The following is a 23,278-nucleotide window of genomic DNA, read 5'->3' as shown; positions in this document are numbered from 1 at the left end:
TCTTGTTAACATTAGTCTAGAAGGATTCCCTTACTGCAAACCCAGCTATACTTCCACAGCTGACACATGCACACACATACAGAGCGCAGCAAAATGACAATGGAGACTGTGAAAAGATGGCCACTTAACCCTTTGCAGCCATACATTCTTAAAGGCAAGGATGCCATGCTTTAATGAGCAGCAGAATTTCAAGTCCTGTATATACTGTGCTGGCGAGCTTCACATAGCCTATGCGGTCTTGGATACCAATTGTTTTCAGGTGTGTAACAAGAACAAGCTAGCAGCAGAAATCCTATCACAAAGGGACCATCAAAGACTAAAAAACCAGAGTAATGTAATTTGACAGTGGTGCATTCTCTACTAACAATACATTCATTTCCCTAATGGTTTTACTAGTGCCGGATGTTGTTTGCACAACACCGAGATGATATTTTGCTTGCACCTTGCCAACTAGAGAAAAAAGCATAGGCTTGCCATATGTCAGGAAAATTCCTGATGTGCTGGTTTTCGGGTGTAAAAATGGAGGGGGGGGGGTTAGCCAAACTGTCAAAATGTCTGCAAAAACCTGGATGTATGGCAACGCAATGAACAAAGCAGTGGAAACAGCTCCAAAACCTCAAAATCACTATTTTGGGAGGAGAAATATGGCAACCCCAACAAAGCCTTGCTACCAAGTATGTGAGCATACTGCATTTCCAACTTCAGGGAACTTTTTTTTGTTGTGGGGCAGGAAGCTATGAATGGTTTAAAGGCACAGGGCATAGCATATCTCCTTCTTAGCAAAAGGCAGCGGCAGAGAGGAGAGGAAATCCAGGTCAGGATTAAAAGAAGTTACAAAAAAAGGGATTTAGACTAAACATTACACGGCTTCCCAATAAAGCATCCTAGGAACTGTAGTTTGTTAAAGGTGCTGAGAGTTGTTAGGAGACTCCATTCCCCCTTAAGGGTAAAGGTAAAGGGACCTCTGACCATTAGGTCCAGTCGCGGACGACTCTGGGGTTGCGGAGCTCATCTCGCTTTACTGGCCGAGGGAGCTGGTGTACAGCTTCCAGGTCATGTGGCCAGCATGACTAAGCCGCTTCTGGCGAACCAGAGCAGCACACGGAAACGCCGTTTACCTTCCCGCTGGAGCGGTACCTATTTATCTACTTGCATTTTGTGCTTTTGAACTGCTAGGTTGGCAGGAGCAGGGACCGAGCAACGGGAGCTCACCCCGTCGCGGGGATTCGAACCGCCGACCTTCTGATCAGCAAGCCCTAGTCTCTGTGGTTTAACCCACAGCGCCACCCGCGTCCCCCATTCCCCCTTACAGAGCTACAATTCCAGAGTAGTTTAATAATCAGTCCATCTTCCTGGGGAACCATGGAAATTGGAGCTCTATGTCAGAAATAGGGGACTTCTGATATGATTTTTGAGGGAAGCCATTGATGCATTGCCATGCATGTAACAAACCACCCACCAAACAATTTATGCCATTGAGCTGGCACACCAATAACTGCAGATATAGACTGGGGTTTTTAAAATTGGATTTTCTGTGGGGTGAGAGTAAATCTGGGTTATATGATTATATGAAGAAAAAGCACGGGGTAGTATTTTTAGGACAACATGGAGACTGCAAAAAGAAATTCTGAGCAGGGGCAACATCGATTCCATAATAAATTGTCCTGATGGAAGCACCTTGAGTGTATGCTAGCTGATGGGTGAATGTTAAAATACTGCTGTCCCAGGCAAAACAAAACAAAACACCTTTAGGATAAGAACACTCATCACACACAGGAGTTTAGCTGAGCAAAGCATCAGCAAAGAAATGGCTATGAGCTGCAAAGGGTTACAGACACACAGAGGTCTCTCTGTCCTGATGGAGGTGCTGCTGACAAGTAGGCAAGGATGCCCTCGCTTCCATGATGGTGTTAGAAAAACCTTGTAGCCGGAGTTGGACTGCAGCTGGCCGAGGTCACTCAGATGCCAGTGGTCCACTGCGGGGGCGATCTTGGCGCCCACCTGCCCACGTACCATGTCATCTGTGAGGGGGATGTTCAGAGAATTGGGACGCCTCTTCATGCTAGAGACAGAAAAGGAAAGTCAGAGAGAGACAAGGAGAGAAAGAGAGAGCATGGGAAAGAGTTAGGAAACCAGCAGATCCTTGACGTGGAGAAAGCAGCAAAACAAACCCATCATAGTTAACAGTGGGCCAAGTATCCCAAGGACAACCCATTAACATTCCCATAAGATTCAACTGCCCAAGAAGTGGAAAGTCCTTTTAAAAAACAGACACCAAGTTTCCAGACATCTGGGTGTGAAAATAGGCTCAAAAGTGTATGTACCTGCTGGAATCTCTGAAGCCAGTGGGGTGGCGGCATACATTTTGCGGAAGTTGGGGCATTGGCACCTGCATAGTTCCATGAATAGTGGATAGGAAGCTGCCTTATACCAAAGCAGAACAATAGTCCACCTAGGTCAACACTGTCTACACCGGGGTAACCAACATTGTGCCCACCAGATGTTGTGGAACTTCCCATCAGCTCCAACTAGCATGGCCAGGGATTATGGGAGTTGTAGTACAGCAACACCTGGAGGCCGCCATGTTGGCTATCCCTGGTCTATGCTGATGGGCAGCAGCTCTCCTGGGTCTCAGGAAAGAGTATTTCCTGGCTCTACCTGAAGATACCAGAGATTGAATTATGGGTCATTGGCATGCAAAGTGTGTGCTCTGCACCAGTGAGCAACAATCCTTCTGAAGTCAAACCAGATCTGTTTATACAAAAAGGCAAATGAATGAATAAAACTGTGGAATAATTTATGAAAAACAGAGACACATAATGCAAATCTGAGTGGTTTGTACTACTCACAAAATTCTGTATTTCCTGGTGCGGAATTTTAAACCTTTCAGCACAGGATTCACACATCAACCCCAAGAATTGGGCTGGGTAACTGCACTTCCTCTGAAGGAATAGGTGTTTAGTTTAGCGGTGATCCTAGATCCATTGCTGTCACTACAGTCTCATAAGTTTTTTGTTTGTTGTTTGTTGGTTGGCTGGCTGGTTGGTTGGTTGGTTGGATGTTTGGTTTGGTTTTTTGCTGCTTTTACTGATAATTTCAATCAGTATACAACTTTGAATAAATTACCCCCTGAATAAATACCCCCTCCTCTGGCAATCTGCACAGGGTCTTGCTTGCTGGTTGCCATTAATTTGTTTTTGATTGATTTTATGGTGAAAAGTTTTTAGAATGTTGGATTGTGTTGACTGTTGTTAGCCGCCCTGAGGGGAGGCGCGGGGTATAAATAAATTATTATTATTATTATTATTATTATTATTATTATTATTATTATTATTATTACTATTATTAAAAATAATAACAATAATAATAAATAAATTCTATTTATACCTCGCCCTCCCCAGCTGAAGCTGGGCTCAGGGCGGCTAACAACAATCAAAATAATCCAACATTCTAAAAACCTTTCATTATAAAAATTAATTAAAATCAAATTGATGGCAACCATTAAGCAAAATTCTGTGCAGATTGCCAGAGGAGGGGGTCAGGCTGCGCCCTGACCAAAGGCCTGGTGGAACAGCTCTGTCTTACAGGCCCTGTGGAAGGATGTCAGGTCCCGCAGGGCCCTAGTCTCTTGTGACAGAGCGTTCTACCAGGTTGGAGCCGCGGCCGAGAAAGCCCTGGCTCTAGTTGAGGCCAGCCTAATCTCTCTGTGGCCTGGGATCTTCAGGATGTTTTTATTTGCAGACCGTAAGTTCTTCTGTGGGACATACCAGGAGAGGCGGTCCCGTAGGTACGAGGGTCCTAGGCCGTATAGGGCTTTAAAGCATCCCTGACAGTTGGCCATGGTGGCTGGAGCTGATGGGAAGAAAACTCCAACCTCATGCCAGAGGTTCCCCTTGCTCAACCTAGAACCTCTATGCTGGCAAGGGGAGTAGAGCAGCTTTGAACTTGCAAAACACTTTTCTTCCAGCATGAATTGAGCAGGGAGCGGAGGTGGAGTTTCATGCAACACTCTATAGACTGGCAGCCTTAACTGCACTTGAGCTTCTCTGAGCTTATGCCAAAGCTGGTGCTGCAGCAAAGCCTCAAGCCTTTTCCCTGCTGTTCCTGGTATGGATCACCGCTTCTGCTGAACACAGAAAACCATTTCCCCAGGGATCCAGCTGAGAGGCAGTTACGAGCAATCGGCTTGTGACCTTGTGTGAAACTGCTGTAATGGAACTCAAAACCCCCGGAAATCCGAAGAGCAAAGGCAGTGAACGCAAGGGCTGGTGAGACATGCTCAAACTCCTTTGAGGGTGAGTTAAACCAGCAAACGGGTGTGTGTGTGTCAAGACAAACACATTTTATTGTAGGTGGGCATGGGGGTGGGGAAATGGTGACAAAATTGCCCAACAGGATATTTTCTCGCTTGAAGACATGAATTTCTGTGCTGGGGCATCCAACACTTCAGTAGGGGGAGGGATTTCTCCCCCCAGTCAGATAAATTGGGATCAGTCAAGGAAACTGATTGCCAGTAGTTTCCAGCAAAAAAATAATGGATAAGGCCACACATTACCTTATATGAATCTTTGCATTTGCCTCTGTGTGTTTTTTAAAAGCAAGTCGTTTTTGCTTGGTGGGGGGCAGCGATTCTGGACTGGGACTACGACATGGGTGGAGAAGGCTTTGACATCACCCAGTGCCAACCAAAACCCACCTCTGAATTTACTATTTATCCTGGGAGGGAAGCAACTCTTTTGAAGCTATAATGAGGGTCCCAGTGAGAGCCAGGTACATGTGTCTCCGACAAAAGAGGGGCCTTTATTTGGTGATCTTAGCAGCATTTGTGTATAGTGATATAACTTGCTTGGCCAGGCTTCACTAAAGGATGTTGGTAAAGGTAAAGGGACCCCTGACCGTTAGGTCCAGTCACGGACGACTCCGGGGTTGTGGCGCTCATCTTGCTCTATAGGCCGAGGGAGCTGGCATTTGTCCGGAGACAGCTTCTGGGTCATGTGGCCAGCATGACTAAGCCACTTCTGGTGAACCAGAGCAGCGCACAGAAATGCCGTTTATCTTCCTGCCAGAGCGGTACCTATCTATCTACTTGCACCTTGACGTGCTTTTGAACTGCTAGGTTGGCAGCAGCAGGGACCGAGCAATGGGAGCTCACCCCGTCGCGGGGATTTGAACCGCTAACCTTCTGATCAGCAAGCCCTAGGCTCAGTGGTTTAGAGACCACAGTGCCACCTGCAGTTCAATTTTGTTAAAGCCTTATCACTTCTCCTTTCGCCGCTGGTTTTGATATGAGATAGCCTATTGTTAGGTCCTCTTAACTGCTGAACTGCTGAATGGGGTACTGTGGGCATAATTCTTGCCAACAGGCTCACATAAAAAGCCCATAATCTTCATGGCCAGGGATGTCAGGTGACAGTGAAAGGCCAATCCATTGCCTGGGACAAGTTACAAAGGCTTTTAGGCCTGTGAACTTCCTGGATCTGTCTGAAGTTTGACTCCAGCTTGCTTGCAGTTTCCTGTCTTTGAAGTGATCTCTAACTTTAGGCTTGAACGCCTGACAAAAGCTAAGACTGTTAGAAGCAACCTACCTGTCAAATGCTTTCCTCCCCCACCACACCCACAGAGTACGGGTGGCCCTCAGAGGGGAAAGGTGGCCCGCCTCTGCTCCAAGGACACTTAGCTCTTCCTAGATGCACCGCAAGTCTACCCGTTGCAGTGACCTCTGTCAGGATTTGAACTAGTGCTAGCGCCAAGTGTGAGGGCACCATAGGAAAGTAGCCTCCATGGCCCCACTACACCCCAGCCCCACCAAGTGAGCTTGTAGGCAGTGGTAAACAGCTTGGCAACACTGCACTCTGCAGCGGGCAGCTATGAACTGCTCTTCATTGCAATTACCCACAATGCCCTGACAGAGAGCTGCCCCGGGGCATTATGGGCCTTTTTAAATTGCAGCTTCCCAGCTGCCTTCTGCTACCACTCTGTAATCCCAGGCCTCAGGCAATAGGAAGGACGGAAAGCCAAAGGTTTCAATAGGCCCTACTACAGTAGTGGAATCCTAGGCCATATCTGCATTATATATTTAAAGCAGAATGATACCACTTTAACAGTCATGGTTTTTCTCAAAACATCCTAGGAATTGTAGGTTTTTTTAAGGGTGCTGAGAGTTGTAGGTTTTTTTAAGGGTGCTGCTAGGAGACCCCTATTCCCCCCACAAGGCTACAATTCCCAGGATTCCCTGAGAGAGAGTAATTGCTAAGAAACTCTGGAAATTATACCTCTGTGGCATGAATAGGGGTGTCTCCTAACAACTCTCAGCACTTTTAGCAAAGTGCAATTCCCAAGATTCTTTGAGGGCAGCCACGATTATTAAAACGGTATAATACGGCTTTAAATGTATGGTGCAGGTGTGCCCTGGTTGCTGTGTGAGGATATCAGGTGCTGCAGCGATGCCCAGTTCAAATGATGGACCCTGTTCTTCGTCAAACATATGTTGGTGTGACCTGAGACCATTTCGTCTGCCTCTTTAGAGCCTAGGGAAATAGGCTGCCCTGCCTCGACTCACCAGCTTGTCTCACATCAACACAAAACAGCAAAAGTGCTGTTAATGGTCACAGCTAGTCCCCCGCAAAGAAAGATTTCCCAACCCAACAGATACAGATTCTCTCAAATTACCTTTTCCTCCATGACTGGCGGTGACTGAAGTGACAAACAGAGAGCAGCCCACACAAGAAAGGCAACGGCACAAGAAGCAAGACAAGAGAATAACCATTAGAGTGCAACAGTCATGCAAGCGCACACACACACACACATATGTCGTTATGTGCTCACAGAAATGCTCGTCTGAGCAGAGATTGAGACATTGGCACACATTAAACACCCAACCTAACGAACATGCAGTGGGTCTGGAACACACAATGGTGATACATACAGTCCAGTGAGGGAGGTTTGGAGGGTGGCAAGAGAGGGAGAGGGCCTTTGCAGATGTAGCTCCCCATCTGTAGAATGCTCACACCCTTCCAAGCTGTGAAGGTCTTTAAGCAGGGTTACTGAATGTTGGATTGTCCTGATGACAACCTCCCCAAAACTGTAATTGTCATAACCTCCCTGCCACACCTCTAAGGTAGGGAGAGAATCTCCTGGTTCTCTCACCAGCTCTGAGTTGAGAGCTGGAGGTGGAGCTGAAAACAAGAAGTCCAAAGGCATACAAAAGCGCAACAATACACAAAAACAATCTAGAGAGCGGCAAGGCACACTGCATCACAAACACACATGAAGTCTACAACATGTTCTTACCTCTCTAAGGCCCCTTTGGGAACTGTAGCGTGCTGAGAGTTGTTAGAAGATTCCTATTCCCCTCACAGAGTCCCAATAATGAGTTAACAATTAATTCCCCTTCCCAGGAATCTCTGGGAATTGCAGCTCTGTGAGGGGAATGGGGTGCCCGAACAACTCTCATCTCTCCTAGCAAGCCACAGTTCCCAGGACTCTTTGAGGGATGCCATGATTGTTTAAAGTGGTATCATAGTGCAGATGGGGCCTAAGAGGCTAAGCAGATGGAGACACAAAAGCCATATGGAGAGCAAGCAGGGGGAAGGTTTATGGTGAAGCAGGTTTGCAGCTCTTGAGCCATGTGTGTACAAAGCGCAGCCTGGAATGAAGGAAAAGCCTCCTTGACTCTGGAAAGCTGGTTAAGGGAGACTCCAAGGCATAGTCTTCTCTCTTCCAAGGAAGCAAGCCACCCACCAGTGCCCAAAGGGGCTTTAAAAAGATGGATAACTTGTCTAATACAGAGCAAGAAACTGGTGTTGCCATTGTTTCACTTATCTCAGCAAATGGTTGGTCGGTAAACAAACAAAATGCCAGAGACACAAACGCACACCCCAATCACAGATCTCTCCCTTATTTGTCTATTAAAGTGGTCCCCAGAGGTTATTGGACTACAACTCCCATCAACCCTGAATGTTGGCTACACTGGCTGAGGAGGGGAGTTGTAGTCCAACAACATATGGAGACCCAAGGTTGAACACAACTGCATAAGACAGAGATGAGGAAGCTCTAGCCCCCTGTGTGTTATCTTGTGTGTGTGGGGGGGAAATATGAAGGTTGTTGGGGAGGGAAAAACCACAGCTCGGGGGAAGGGTTCAGCACTCCCCTAACCACTCCTTCTGCTTCAAACAACACCCTCCCTTCACCACTTTTTGATAAAGCCCTGGGACCTCAGATCCAGTTTGTCACCTAACTCCCATTCTTCTCCTGAATTGCTCCTATCACATCCAGCACACTCAGAGCTAGCTGAGGATCAAAGCAGCAGACTGATTCATTGGCTGTTCCCAGGACCCATGTTTAGGACTCACCTTATTTCTGTGATTTTAAGTTATTTTAAACTGTTTTTAATATTGCATTTTACTTATTGTAACCCACTCTGGGACCTCAGGGTGAAGAGTGGATTTTATTATTATTATTATTAAAGAAGAAGAATGGTTTGCAATCAAACTTAGGGACACCAGCCATAAAAGAGATCAGCTACTGCTACTTTTGGTCACTCAGAGAGCACAGGAGACTGGGTCAGTGCCTTCCTCCTAAAACATATATTCACAGTTCAGAAGTCATCTGAGTTTTGTTTTGTTTTCCAGGTACAACGCCAAGGTGCAGCATTACCTCCTTCCAGGTAGTCCACTCTCATTCTGACTATTTCCAGCAACTTGCTGCATCTTGGATCGCTCAATGTGTTCCACGTAGGTCTGGATCATCTGCGAAAGGAGCGGGGAAATGCAAAATGAAGGGCCAAAATGAAGACTGAACATCCCAACATTTAATTTTCTGGACAAGCATTTCTTTCAAAGAAAGGGATGTCCTTAAAGATCGGAACAGCCAGCGATATTGTGGGAAACATTTGCTCTAGGAAAAGCAGCTGGCCCAAAGCAGAAGTTAACTGAGCACCGGAGTCAAGAGTGAGCAGAATTTACAGCATTAATAATAATAATAATAATAATTTTTATTTATACCCCGCCCTCCCCAGCCAAGGCCGGGCTCAGAGCGGCTTACAAGCAATAATAAAAACAAGATGAATGATTACAACTTAAAAAATAAAATAAAATACAACATTAAAATAATGGAACATTAAAATGTAGCCTCATCGCAGGAGGAGAAGGAAAAGAAAAAAGAGAGGCTCCAAGCCAAAGGCCAGGCGGAACAACTCTGTCTTACAGGCCCTGCGGAAAGAAATCAGATCCTGCAGGGCCCTGGTCTCATGAGGCAGAGCGTTCCACCAGGCCGGAGCCAGAGTTGAAAAGGCCCTGGCTCTGGCTGAAGCCAATCTAACTTCCTTAGGGCCTGGGACCACTAGGGTGTTGTTATTTATGGACCTTGAGGCTCTCCGTGGGGCATACCAGGAGAGGCGGTCCCGTAGGTACGAGGGTCCTAGGCCGTGAAGGGCTTTAAAGGTCAAAAGCAGCACCTTAAATCTGACCCTGTACTCCATCGGGAGCCAGTGCAGCTTGCAGGCTTGCAGAGCTCTCTTCTTCTATCTGTGCCCTTCTCCACTTCTTATGCAAATAGTTTGAAAAGGATTTTTATCCCTCTGAAATGACGACTTACCTCTGTGTGACGCTGGTGAAGAGCATTGTACTCTTTCTTCATTTCTGATTCACGCTCTTCCAACCTGGAAACTGTTCATTGAAAATAAAAGGGAGAGAAAGATAACTTTTTTGATCTATCATCTCCAGGAGGGGTGAACGTGGAAACAACAAAAGGAATGAGGGTGCAAGCACAAGAATGCCATTTGTAGCTCAGTGCTTATGGCCGAGGCGTGAGAAGCTGAAGGTACCCAGCTGAATCACTGGCACCTCTAGGTAGGTCTAGGAAAGACTCAAGCTAGGAAGCTATTTCATGGAGTCAGGCCATTAGTTCATCAAGCTCAGTATAACCAACACTGACTGGCAGCAACAGTCCAGTGTTTTAGACAGGAGTCCTTTCCAACTGTAGACAGGAGGGATGGAATCCAGGGTCTTTTGCATGCAGAGCTTGTTCCTTTCCTCTAAGCTAAGGGCCTTCAGTCTGAAACCCTGGATAGCATAGATCATCAATCAGCAACCTTTTGTCTTAGGCACCACCCTTTCTGACTGCGTCTCTCCTAGATCCAAGAATGGACAAGCTCTGTCTCTGGCTTTCCATAGGGTTCAGTAGGACTGAAGCTGATCCTGTTGAAGTCACATGATTGTATGCAGGTTCCCAAAAAAACCACCATCAAATTAAAGCTTGCGTTGGTAGGACTACACACTAGAAAACTGCGCTTCAGGATTTGCCATAGAAATGATAATCCAAGGTATAGATCCTCGTGGTTCTTCACAAAGATGACAACAACAGCACCAACAGATCACACAGCACATCTGCAAACACCGACGCAGACTATGATTTGATGGTGGTTTTGAGGGGGATCTCTTGAAAAAATATGAGAATCCATAAGTATCCATGCCTTTAATCTGTACTTTTCTCCCATGGCAGTGCTGTAAAGCACTGGATCCATAAACTTTATGGTTCAGTCGACAAAGACTGGTGTGATCTGTGACTTGATAGTGGTGGTTAAAATAAGCCCTGTGAAAAAATAAGCAATTTCAAGATGATCCATTTTACTGGCTCAGGCAGGTGTGTGTGTATGTGTATGAACATAGAATGGCAAAAGCAATACTGGCTCCCTCTTCCCTCAATTCTCCAGATATTTTGTGGTCACCTAGAAGATTTTTTTAAAACAGTAAATGCTTTAGAAGAGATTTGTAACCTGTAGCCCTCCATGTACTGTTGGACTACAACTCCCATCATCCTTGCCCTTTGGCAATACTGGCTGGTGCTGATGGGAGCTGGTGTCCAATGTCATCTGGAGAACCACAGGTTCCTCACCATTGCATTTGTTCAATCAGTATGGACAAAGCCCTATTGAATTCAACACAACTTGTGTATGATTCACAGAGCTTCAGACAAACCGTGCACATGATTTTCACTTACTCTGGTCTGCGTAGTTTTTGGCCTTTAACTCCAGCTGCCGTGTTTGAAATTCAAGGTGCTCAACCTGTATCTGCAATTCCTTCTTCTCCTGCTCCAGTGCATCTTCAAATTCAATGAACTTCTACATGGGCCCAAAAAAAATCAAACAGAAGAACGTGATATATGTAAGTGGAAAATTACAGCTATCAAATGGACACTGTGACAGGATTGAAGGGGTGTCTTCTCTGATGTGTCACACACAAGGACACTTCCACCTAAACATCTGACCATGTGAAAACTGAAGTGATGCTGTCTTGTGAGAGGACTGGTGTCACTTGAGCAAGGAGAAGCTTAGGAGGAGAAATACAATGATACTGTATTATTAAGCATCCTCCTCCTCCGAAAACTAAACAATATAGTTACAATTTAAAAATAAGGGGGGGTGGACATGAAGTTCCGTATTAGAAGAAATTATCATTCCAATATGTAATAAAGAGAGGCTATCAGGACCAGCCCTACCATTAGGCAAAGTTGTCAATTTCAGTTTCTTTCACTTTCCAGTCTAAAATTTAGTTTGTTACATTTCCACATCAGTTTGTGATTATAACCCAGTGTGGATTAACAACCAAGCTCTCCTCCCAGGTAGCTCTGGGAACTATAGCTCATGTGAGGGGAGTAAGACTCTCCTAACAACTCTCGGGACCCTTAGCCAACTACAGTTCCCAGGATTATTTTGGTGAAGCCATGACTGTTACAAGTGGTATGATACTTCCTGAAATGTATAATGCAGATGGGGCCTAACTTGGTCTGTCTTGAACATGGAAGCGCCGTGGGAGTCATTTGCTGTTCCCCTCAGGCAAACTCTCTTGGGCCAAACCAGGTTCTCCCACAGCCATTTAAGCTTCCATAGGTGACTAGCAGATCTAGGGCCTTCATATGCTGTTGGGCTACAACTCCCATAATCCCTAACCACTGACCACATTGCCTGGCGATGATGGGAATTGGGAGTCCCACAGAGTCAGGAAGGCTACAGGGGGCCCCATTCGTAATCTACCAGTAGGTCCTTCATAGTAGATATGGGGCCTTGCGCAGCTCCCTGCAGCAGTCAGAAAGGTGCTCAATAAGTCTGTGTGCAAGCTCAAACACATCCACTCTGCTCCTCCTTTTCTTCAGCAAACCACAAAAGCAAACCACAGTGGCACAGTTTTATGTCTGCACCAGCACTCATGGTTTGTTTCTAAACAAAACAATAAACCTTGGATTAAGATCAATGGCTTGTTTGCAGCAAATCTAAACATAAGGCCACAATGCTAAACCTGTCAATCTGTGGTTTGTTTCCCCACCAGAAATTATGGTTTATGCAACTTGCATGGGTTGGAAACCCTAATAAGCAGAAGATCTAGGGCCAATTTGTTTATCTGGCCACCCAGTATGTTAATGTTTATAAGAGACATTTATGCTTAGGATATATTCACATATAATGCTTTTAAAAACATGTATCGAACTCCTTTACCCTACATATTTTATCCTTTCAAAAGTTAAGTACACTGGTACCTCAGGTTACAGATGCTTCAGGTTACAGACGCTTCAGGTTACAGCCTCCGGTAACCCAGAAATAGTACCTCAGGTTAAGAACTTTGCTTCAGGATGAGAACAGAAATCGCGCAACGGCAGCAGCAGGAGGACCCATTAGCTAAAGTGGTGCTTCAGGTTAAGAACAGTTTCAGGTTAAGAATGGACCTCCGGAACGAATTAAGTTCTTAACCCAAGGTACCACTGTAAGTGGTTTTTAACCCAGTTGGATTGAAAACTTAAGTTATGAGCTTTGCACACTTTGGTAAGAAATAGTTCAAGCCTTAGTGACTGCTGAGCAACTAGAACAGATCAGTGACGTTTGTGTATGTGTTCATGTGTGAATAGGTTTTGGTTTTGCCCTCTTGCACAGGAGAGCCTTCATAACAAAAAGCAACAATTTTACAACCCAAGCCAAACAAAAAACTGCTGAGAGTGCTATCCCTGTGAACATGCAAGGCAAAGCCCAGAAACGAAAACCAACAAATGCCATCTTGGCAAGCAGAATGAAGTGCAAATAAATAATTTAGACGCAAGTAGGAATTGCTCGATGCATTGCGATATTTACGGGCAGCGAAAGCATCTTCTTCATAAGGGTCTATTGTGTGTCATGTACAAAAACGGACAGTGCATGAAGCTGATCACACTGGAACCATACATAATGGGAAGGACTTCTGCCAGAGACCATAGAGAGTTGCTTGCAATCAGAAAAGGCAACACTCTGCTAAATTGACACCTGCTCTGACCTGGTGCAAGGTAGTGTCCTATGTTCCTATCTAACCCCAAAACAACAACACACTAGCTTTCCATGCAATCAGCCACCTCCATTCTGAACATAAATCCAAACTCCAAAATCCAAACGAAAAACGAAAAACTTAGCAGCACATTTTGAAACATGTTTAGAGACAGGGATCCTTCCCTCTTCAGCCTCTCTTTTGCCAAGGCACATCCTGGCTGCATATACAGTGGTACCTCGCAAGACGAATGCCTCGGAAGACGAAAAACTCGCAAGACGAAAGAGTTTTTCGTTTTCCGAGTTGCTTCGCAAGACGGATTTCCCTATGGGCTTGGTTCGCAAGACGAAAAGTCTTGCGTCTTTTTTTTTTAACCACCAATGCATTCCTATGGAAAACCGTCAATACGCAGCGGTAATTCGCAAGACGAAAAAACTCGTAGAACGAAAAAACTCGCAGAACGAATTAATTTCGTCTTGCAAGGCACCACTGTACACCATGCATTTAAAACAAGTTCCCCCAGCCCAAGAATCCTGGGAACAACAATTTGTTAAGGATGCTGGAAATTGTAGCTCAGTGACAGGGGAATTGCAGTTCCCAGGATTGTTGTGTGTGCATGCATTTTAAACGTACACAGCCAGTGGTTCTCAAAATACTACACATCACACCCAAAGTCTGCCTACACAAAACATACACTAGTATTCAGTCAATGTCACCCACCCCATTCCGCTCCCACACGTTCACCCATATACACAAACATCCACCATTCACCCAACCACTCCAATATGTCCCACTCGTTCACCAAGCACTAGGTACAAATCATGGTGGAATCTGTGCAGGGTGAACCAATAGAAAAGATATTGCTTACAACACTAATGTCTCAAATCAAATGTAACTGATCTGTAGAAAAGACCCCACAACCTGAGAAAAGAGAGAATGCACGTACTTTTGTAAACCAAGAAAACCTTTTAAAAAAATTATTCATTTTATTAAAAAAGATACCTAACCATGCATGGATGGCTGCAAAAATACAAGAAAGAAGATTCCACCTAAACATTAGGAAGAACTTCCTGACAGTAAGAGCTGTTCGACAGTGGAATTTGCTGCCAAGGAGTGTGGTGGAGTCTCCTTCTTTGGAGGTCTTTAAGCAGAAGCTTGACAACCATATGTCAGGAGTGCTCTGATGGTGTTTCCTGCTTGGCAGGGGGTTGGACTCGATGGCCCTTGTGGTCTCTTCCAACTCTATGATTCTATGATTCTAAGAATTAGCCCTCAAAGCTCTTCATTAGTTTTGCTATGGGGAAAGGTGGGTTATAAATGTGAAGAACTCTTTTAAAAAATCCTCAGAACAAAAATCTGAAGTGAATGCTACTGCCCCAAGGATGCAAAAGATGTTAACTCAGACACGGAACGCATTAACGGACTCCTTGCTCTTATTTAGCTTTCTCTTCTGTGCTTCTAAATCAGCAAGCGTAACAACTCCATAAAGCTTCATCAACTGCTTGACCTCACATTGATTTCCATAAAGGCCTCACAGACATATGCAGTAAAATCGTGGCGCTCTAAAGCTCTTCCTTTCTTGCCAGGAAAACTGATTTTAAAAAATCCCACCCACTCCCTACTTTTAAGATATCATATAAATAACTACTGCATGTCAGTCCAACAGTACATCTTCCTCCAAAAGCCATTTCCAATTATAAACAATTCTATTATGGTAAGAATAACGTATGTTCTCCTCATGGGAGTCCAGCAGGGATGCAGCAAGGACTGCCACCCCCATCATAAACCATAATCCTCAGCTTTCATTTTTTTTAAAAAAAGGTTAAGTTTCTAGCATTGGTAGAACCTGAGATATGAGACAATCAAACTGTGATTAATCAGAAAAAATCCCTTCGCATCTTTCAGGGTTTGAATCCCCCACTACAATGGGGGACCCCAATAACAGTTCAAAGAAGGCTGAGCATTCCAAATGTCAACACAACAGCAAGTGCCTGTAAATGGGGGTGGAATAAAAATCAGGAAGAGAAATGGAATGGAGTAGCCTGGAAATGGACACAGTTGCCTGCTATCATATTTTTTGCCCTATAGGATGCACCGTCCCATAAGGCGCACCTAGTTTTTTGGGGGGGAAATAAAGGGGGGGATTATTTCCCCCCCAGGCACGGGGCTGGGGCGGGGGAAGCCCGAGCTTCCCCCGACCCCAGCCCCCAGAACAGGCAACTCTCCGCAAGCCGTGGGAGCCCAGCGCCGAGCTCCTGCGCCTTGCGGAGAGCTGCGCGAAGTCTGGGCGCGCTGAGCTCAGCGCGCCCAGCCTTCGACATGCAGGCAACTCTCCGCAAGCCGTGGGAGCCAGGCGCGGGCTCCCACAGCTTACGGAGATCTGCGTGAAGCCTGGAGAGCGAGAGGGGTTGGTGTGCACCAACCCCTCTCGCTCTCCAGGCTTCAGCGAAAGCCTGCATTCGCCCCATAGGACGCACACACATTTCCCCTTCATTTTTGGAGGGGGAAAAGTGCGTCCTATGGGGCGAAAAATACGGTAACCTAAACGGGAGTATTTCATACTCACCATAATATTTCGTTGAAGTTTCCACTTGTAAACATCTAAAAGGTCTGTATGTGTATATTAAACTTAACTATGGTTTAATGGTGAATGTGCAGTGCTCTGGTACTCAGGGAGAAAATAACGGGTGCTGCACTCCTCCCCTGCTCCTGCTGAGATAAGTCATTATTTGGTTTAATGTTTCATCCTAATCCAGGTTCATGGTTTGTTCCTCTCCAAACAAACCACAAGCTGTAGCCAAGGCTTGTTCTTGGATTACTGCTTGTGGCTTTTTTTGGAGAGACAAAAACCACAAGACTGGGTCTGCAGTGAGTAAGGATTTAAGGGCCAGCAATTTTAGCCCTGTGCACCAGTACACTTTCAAACCATAGTTAAGCCAAATTATATTTTTAAAGTAGGGATGGGGCACCTCAGGTCTGGTGATGGGATGTGGCCCTCAGGACTCTCTCTCTGGCCCTTGGGACTCACCCTAGACCACATGCTCTCTACAGCCACATCTTCCACCAGCCCAGATTTACACCCTCCTTGAGAGTTTTGAATTTGACCTTCAAATCTTATTATGCTTCTGGCTTCCAGAGAGATGTGTAAGTAAACTGGCATCCGTTGCTTCACTCACTTTTGCTTCTGGCATATGGCCCCTAGAATGCAAAGGTGAAGAAAGGTTGCTCAACCCTGGTTTAAAGTCATGTGCAAACAAAGTCTGTGCCCTCCATCATCTTTTCTTCAAAAACCAATCAAAGACTGCAGGTAGGGAAGCATGTTTTTTTTAAAAAAAACTGCATACACTTCTGTCGCTTGTGAAATTGGTATTTCTCAGGGTCTGAGTCAAGATTTTCCACATTTGGAAAGCTTCAAAATCACTACAATAAATACAGTAGTACCTTGGGTTACAGATGCTTCAGGTTACAGACTCTGCTAACCCAGAAATAGTACCTCGGGTTAAGAACTTTGCTTCAGGATGAGAACAGAAATTGCAGGGTGGCAGTGTGGCAGCAGCGGAAGGCCCCATTAGCTAAAGAGGTACCTCAGGTTAAGAACAGTTTCAGGTTAAGAACGGACCTCCAGAATGAATTAAGTCCTTAACCCGAGGTACCACTGTGCTGTAAAAAAAAGAGTAAGAGCAATGTGTTCGCCAACTATAGCTTGGCATCAGCTGGAGAATGACAATGCAAGGTTAACTTCATACAAAGAGGACCTGCAAAGCAGCCACAAACTTTGTGATACCGCTACACATTAAGTATCCAAAGATGGAAAAATCATGAGGGCTTATCCACCTGCATGCGTAATCAATTTGATGCTACTTAGGAATTGGAAATTGTGGGGGGTTTGCCTTCCAATAGCTAAAATGTAAGGCTGCAAAAAACTCCTTCGCTCTGGGAGCTTCAACTTTGGATGTGGACCAACAAATTGAAACTGAATGCAGACAAGATGGAGGTTTCATATATCTGAGTTCCAGAACCCTGAATCTGGACCAGTAGCCAGGGCACATCTTTCAACACTGGACTGGTACCATATGTTGGTGGTAGTCAGCTTTGGACATGGCTGCATCCTCCTGGAGGGAACAGGTCCATAGCTTGGGATTCCTACTTGATCCGACATTGCCCCAGGAAACTCTAGTAGCCTCTACAGCTAGGAGTGCCTATTTCCAGCTATGGTTAGTTTGCCAGCTATGGCCAGTTTTGGACACAGAAGACAACTTGGCCACTGTACTCCATGCTCTGCTAACCTCCACATTAGACTACAGTTTCCCATGTACTTTGGGTGTACGCAAAAATGCAGGATGCCAGTCCCACAGCCAAGTTGACCTTTCCCTGTTCGTCATTTTTTACAGTGTAATGATTTGGAACAACTTTGGCAAACAGTGAATGCCCCCTTCATAAAAGCAGGCGTGGGGCACATCAGGGCTGGGGAACAAATGTGGCCCTCCAGGCCTCTCGTAACTGGCCCTCAGAACTCTCCCCAAGCCACACCCCTCATTGGCACTGCTTTGCACACTAAGTGTTTTTGCCTTGCTGGAATAGGCTGTTGAACTCTGATCAAGACACGTAAAATGTATTTGATAGAAACTACACATGAATCCCCTATCTCCATTCATTCTCTATACTTCTCAGTAGTAACTCGTTAATCCTTAGCCACCTCTTCTCTAAGCTGAAAGCAACTTCAGGCCTGATCCAGCCAAAATTCAGCACATCCTATGTCCCACTGATTTCCACAAGAGACTGCAATTCTAACAGCAAGGCCCACTGAATACAGCGGGTCTTACTTTTGAGTAAACAGTCATAGGGTTGTACTGTTACAAAACCCCACTTTTTCTCCCACTGAAAACAATTAAATCTTTAAACAGCACAATCCTATGCCTTCTCAGAAAAAAATTCAACCACTGAGTTCAACTTTGGTTGGATTGTGACTCTAATAGTTTTGATCTCTCCTTCTACGGAAGATAATAACCATTAAAAATATGAAAAGGCCATGGATCTCAGGATGGGGAGGGGAAATCTGATGAGCTGTTTCTAATATAGATAAGATTAAAAGAATTGTATGAATATGCCTGGGATTAAACAGCTGGCAAAGCACATCACTGACAGAAGTGCTTTTATATAAATACCAAAGAGAATTATTTTGTTCTCATTCTGTTTCAGGCTTCTTGTACATCAGTTCACAGCTGCCCCATCTTGTTCCTTGCCACACTGCCATGTAGAACCATAGAATCATAGAGCTGGAAGCAACGCTGAGGGTCATCAGGTCCAACCCCCTGCAATAAAGGAATCACAGCTAAGGAATCTCTGACAGATGGCCTGATCTCTGATCAAACCTCTGCTTTAAAACCTCCAGGGAGGGGGAGTCCACCACCTTCCCAGGTAGTCTTTTCCGTTGTCCAACAGCTCTTACCATCAGAAAGTTCTTCCTAATGCTTAGTCAAAATCTCCTTTATTTAAACTTGAATCCATTGGTTGAATTCCTACCCTCCAGAGCGGGAGAAAACAAGCTTGCTGCATCTTCCACATGACAGCCCTTCACAAATTTGAAGATGCCTATCATATCACTTCTCAGTCTTTTCTTCTCCAGGCTAAACCTAACAAACTTCTTCAGCCATTATTCATATGACTTGAACCCTTATCATAGTCATAGAATCATAGAACTGTAGCTGGAAGGGACACAAGAGTCATTTAGTCCAACCCCCTGCAGTGCAGAATCCTCTTGGTCGCCTTCCTCTGCACACCTTCCAGCTTGTCAACATCCTTCTTAAACTGTGAAGTGATGCCAGAAGACCAGGCATCAGCCCAAGGGACCAAAAAAATGGCCTGACAATTGATGTAAGGGAAAGAGACATCTGAGGCTGATGATGCAAAGAGAATTTACCCTTCAGCCGGACTGCATCCTTGGCATAGAAAACTCCTGACCTCCCAGCTCTAGTGGGTCTCCTCAAATTAAAACATCAAGGAGAGCACACTCTAAAAATAACAAGTGGGACCCACAACAAAATGTTGCAGCGTTGAATACTCCCACTTGAGATTCCAGGGGTTCACAGTCAATTAGCATTCTATGACCACTGAGCATGTTCAATCTTCTTTAGGCTGCTTTTGTGTGGGCAGAGGCTCCTCCCTCAAGGCTTCCACCCTCGAAAATATATTTTGCACTTCTAGAAACTTGGGCAGGTATAGAGAAACTTGGGCCCTCCAGCTGTTGCTGAACTACAGTGACCATTGTCCCTGGCCATTGGCCATGTTTACTGGAGCTGATGAGAACTGTAGTTGCTGAACGTCTGAAAGATTAAAAGCTCCCCTCACCTGCATTAGAGTTTCCCTCATTCTGCTGCTTCAGAGGCATTCTTATATACAGATGGGTGGCCATTTTGGCTACAGAAGCAGATATACCCTTAGAATTAGAAATTAAGAACCAGGACAAAACTGAGCATATGTTTAAGACCCGGAATTGGTTTTCCATACCAGAACTGAGTTCATAATTCTTTCCACACAAAAATCCAGTCATTGTCTCCCACCTAAAAAAACTCTCTTTGGATGTGTACACACTGTACCTTTAAAGCACATCTGAAGCACATTCTTTCCCTCAAAGAATCCTCACAGAGTTACAATTCCCAGAAACCCTTAACGAACTTCAGTGCCCAGAATTACTTGAGGGAAAGAATGTGCTTTGACTGTGCTTTCGGTGTATAGCGTGTATACAGCCTTGTTTCAGTATCTTAATTGAGGAAGGAGAGAAATATTTTTAAAAAACAACTTTGATTATTTTTACTTACTATTACATTTATATCCAACGTCCCTTCAAGAAGCTCAGGGTAGTGTGCAACTTGAGTGGGTCACCTCATGCCTGGGGGCCGGATGGGGCTCTTCAGGCCTCTCTATCTAGCCTTAAGAATTGTCCCAAGGCCACACCCCTTTGCACCCCAAGCCTATTTTTGCCTAGCTGGAATTTGCCTGATATTGCTTCTTTACTTACCTAGATGGAAGATAGAAGGGGGTGTGCATGTGTGTAGAAACTAGGCTACTGTACAAAGGTAAAATCTACACTAACTTCTCCCCCCACTTTTGCCCATGCCCACCACTGACATGCGACCCTTGGAAGGTTGCCCAGAAGAGAATGCAGCCTTCAAACTAAATAATAATAATCCCCCAACCCTAGTGTATACAGTTCTCCCCCCTCTCCATTTTATTCTCACAATAATCCTGCAAGGTAGCTTCAGCTGAGAGACAGCAACTGGCTCAAGGTCACCCAGTGAGACTTGGGGGTTAGAACCCTGGTCCTCCAGGCCCTAGTCCAACACTCTAACCACTAGGCCACACTGGCTGTTGTTCCTGCTGTTAAAAAACTGGGAGTCAGAAGAACTTACAAATCTACAGCAAATCACTAAGAAATCAACCAAGAGCAATTTAAGTCCTGCCACACCAGCCAATAACAAGCAGAGCAACTTTGGCATTTGGGTCCACTTCCATGGCATTTACAAACACCCCCTTTGCACCACACAAGGGCGGGAACTAAAGATAACAGAGGCTGGCACTTCCAGGGCCTAGCAGTGTGCCACACAAACCTCCCCTCCTCTCCTTTCACCAACTAACGGTTGGCAGAATGGAGGGGAAGAGATCGCCCAGAGGGCAAACAGAACTTCTGGGAATTAAAAACTAGAAAAAACAGGGGAGAAGCCGGCAGGGTGACTTTCTGGGGTCTAGCGATATATTTATCTCATCTTGGCACAGGAATGGGTGTATGAGTGGCAGAGGTACATGGCTGGTTGCCAAGAGCTGATGGAAAGGGAAGGTAGGTGGGCGCAGCTATCCTAGGCCCACCTTGCCCCAACCTGGTGACCTCCAGTTTTTTTGTACTACAAATCCCATCAGCCCCAGGTAGAACAGTGTTGATGGGAGATGCAGTCCAAAGACAAATGGAAAGCACCAGGCTGGGGAAGTCTGGCACTAGGATACAAAAGGGAGACAGATGATGGGGACCCGGAGAGGGACAAGGTCCCAACCAATAGGGCAATATTTTAGGGAGGGGATCAGGAGGAACAGTAGGTAATTTACATGGTGGGGAAGGGTGGCAGGTTGCAAAGGAAAGTATTTTGCACACAGCACTCCATGGAAAGTATCCCTGCAGCGTCTTCACTGCATTGGATCTTTGCTTCACCTCCCTCCACCCATCCCACTCTGGACAGATTCTGACTTGGGGTTTTTTATGTCTCATGGAGTCCAGTAAAAGAAACCTGGGTATCAACAAGGACTCCCCTCTGTCCCCTTGCCCATTTCAAGAAACTTAATCCACAGAGCTCCAATGCATTTGCCAGATACCAGTGGGCTGCTCCTTTGCTCCTTTCCCCCTGCTCTTTAGCCAAGACAGGACAAGCCGTGGCTTATTCCTAACCCTTTCTATGTTTTTAGGAGCCCAGCAAAGGCTCTACAGAGCATTTCATCCTCCTGGAGAATCTGCTGCAGCTAAGCAGGTCTTGGATCTGTCCTTTAGATGGCAAATCCCATGCAGCTGCAGAATAATAGTAACACTACTACTGCTACTAAAAATAATAATAATCCACTATTAGTAGGTGATGGAGTACAATCCACATGAGCCGGGCCTGAGCTCCAGAAAGCCATCCTCCTGCCCAGATCTGGGCCACGGCAACACCACTCTTGCCTATGAAGCTGCTCGGGAGCAGGAGGGCTGCGTCGGCCTTGGTGGGTCCCCTTGGCTCCTCGCCTGGGCCTGGCCCAGCGCTGCGCCCTCGTTGCGCGCGCCGCGGCCTCTCCGCACCCCACCCCCCACGCTTCCCCTGCTGCAGGCGCGTCGCCCGCAGGGGTCTCCCTCTCTCTCTCTGGGGCTCACCTCCTCGGCCTGCTTGCGCAGCGCCTTCTCCCGCTCGTACTGCGTGAGCAGCTGCTCGTTGTCCTCGCGCAGGAGCTCCAGCTCCACCTCGTGCTCCTGGTTGTCGGTCAGCACCGAGTCGAGGTTCTCCAGCACCGTCACCACCAGCGGCATCAGCTCCTTGACCACCTCCTCGTCGTAGCAGCGGATGAGGCGCTCGAACTCGCGGTAGATGCTGTTGGCCAGGCCCGACACCCGCTCCGACATCACCGAGCCCGAGCAGTAATCGTCGCCCGGGTAGCCCCCGACGCCGCCATCGTCCAGCTGGATCTCCAACATCTTGGCGCCGCCGCCTCCTCCTCCTCCTCCGCTGACCGACGAGCCCCGCGCCGCGGATAGAAGGCGCTCCCACCGACAGCGGCACCTGCTCCGCCGGCTTGCAGAAGATGGATGGCGGCGGCGGCGGCGGTGCTGATGCTGCTCCTGCGCCTCCCGCTTCGGCCTCCGCCTCCCCAGCGCTCGGCTCCGCTCTGCCCAACGTCGCTTGCCCTGCGCCACTGGCCACTCCCGTTGCCGTCGCCTCTCCTCTCCCTGCCTTGCGCGCACAGGCGCATCAGCGCCAGAGACGCCGCTGCGGCCAGGCTGCTAGTGGGAGGCGGGGGGGGGGGCGGACGGAGAGAAGGAAGAAAGGTGGGTTTACAATCGGATTTCCCGTGCGCATCCCTCCTTCCTTCGCTCCAATATGGATTAGGTTTTCATCGTTACTAGGCTGGCCTGAGCTGTGGCCGTATTTATAATTGGGGAGGGGGCGCGCAGATCCAGAATAATGCTGCCGCACAGCTCTCTTTGCGACGGCAAAGGACAGGGGGAAATGAGGACTAGCCTGCTTGCTATTTTTTAAAAATAAAAATAAAAATCCGTGTGCCTGTATAATATTTAATTGGTTACATTTTAGGTACACGGCATAATATCCCCAAACTCCCATTTACTGAGCTGCAAATGAGATACGGATTTGGAAGAATCACCACCTAATACTCACTAAGTAAGCTTTATTCAGCCTGGTAGGATTTGCTTCGGAGTGGACACAGGATAGATTGCTATGAAGATCATTCTGTGGGTGAATTTA

The 23,278-nt window shown here is 46.3% G+C and overlaps 1 protein-coding gene across 22 annotated transcripts in view; it reads right to left on the bottom strand.

Annotated features, from left to right (window-relative positions):
* Nucleotides 1–22,754, bottom strand: part of MAPK8IP3 (mitogen-activated protein kinase 8 interacting protein 3) — a 68,885-nt gene extending 46,131 nt beyond the window's left edge. For 10 of the 22 annotated variants that reach the window (XM_083412519.1, XM_083412516.1, XM_083412501.1 and 7 more), the window contains exons 1-6: nt 22,174–22,754; nt 10,999–11,119; nt 9,595–9,665; nt 8,656–8,747; nt 6,670–6,693; nt 1,921–2,062 (exon numbers count right to left, since the gene is read on the bottom strand). In XM_083412519.1, coding sequence (XP_083268645.1) covers nt 1,921–2,062; nt 6,670–6,693; nt 8,656–8,747; nt 9,595–9,665; nt 10,999–11,119; nt 22,174–22,491 — 768 coding nt within the window. In that variant the 5' untranslated portion in view covers nt 22,492–22,754. The remainder of the gene's footprint in view (nt 1–1,920; nt 2,063–6,669; nt 6,694–8,655; nt 8,748–9,594; nt 9,666–10,998; nt 11,120–22,173) is intronic. The other 12 variants (XM_083412507.1, XM_083412509.1, XM_083412506.1 and 9 more) reach the window with 5 other exon arrangements.
* Nucleotides 22,755–23,278: the final 524 nt, after the last annotated feature.

Source organism: Podarcis tiliguerta, assembly GCF_965153285.1.
Source record: "Podarcis tiliguerta genome assembly, chromosome: 14".
Taxonomy (NCBI): domain Eukaryota; kingdom Metazoa; phylum Chordata; class Lepidosauria; order Squamata; family Lacertidae; genus Podarcis; species Podarcis tiliguerta.
This window is presented reverse-complemented; position numbering and strand designations above follow the sequence as displayed.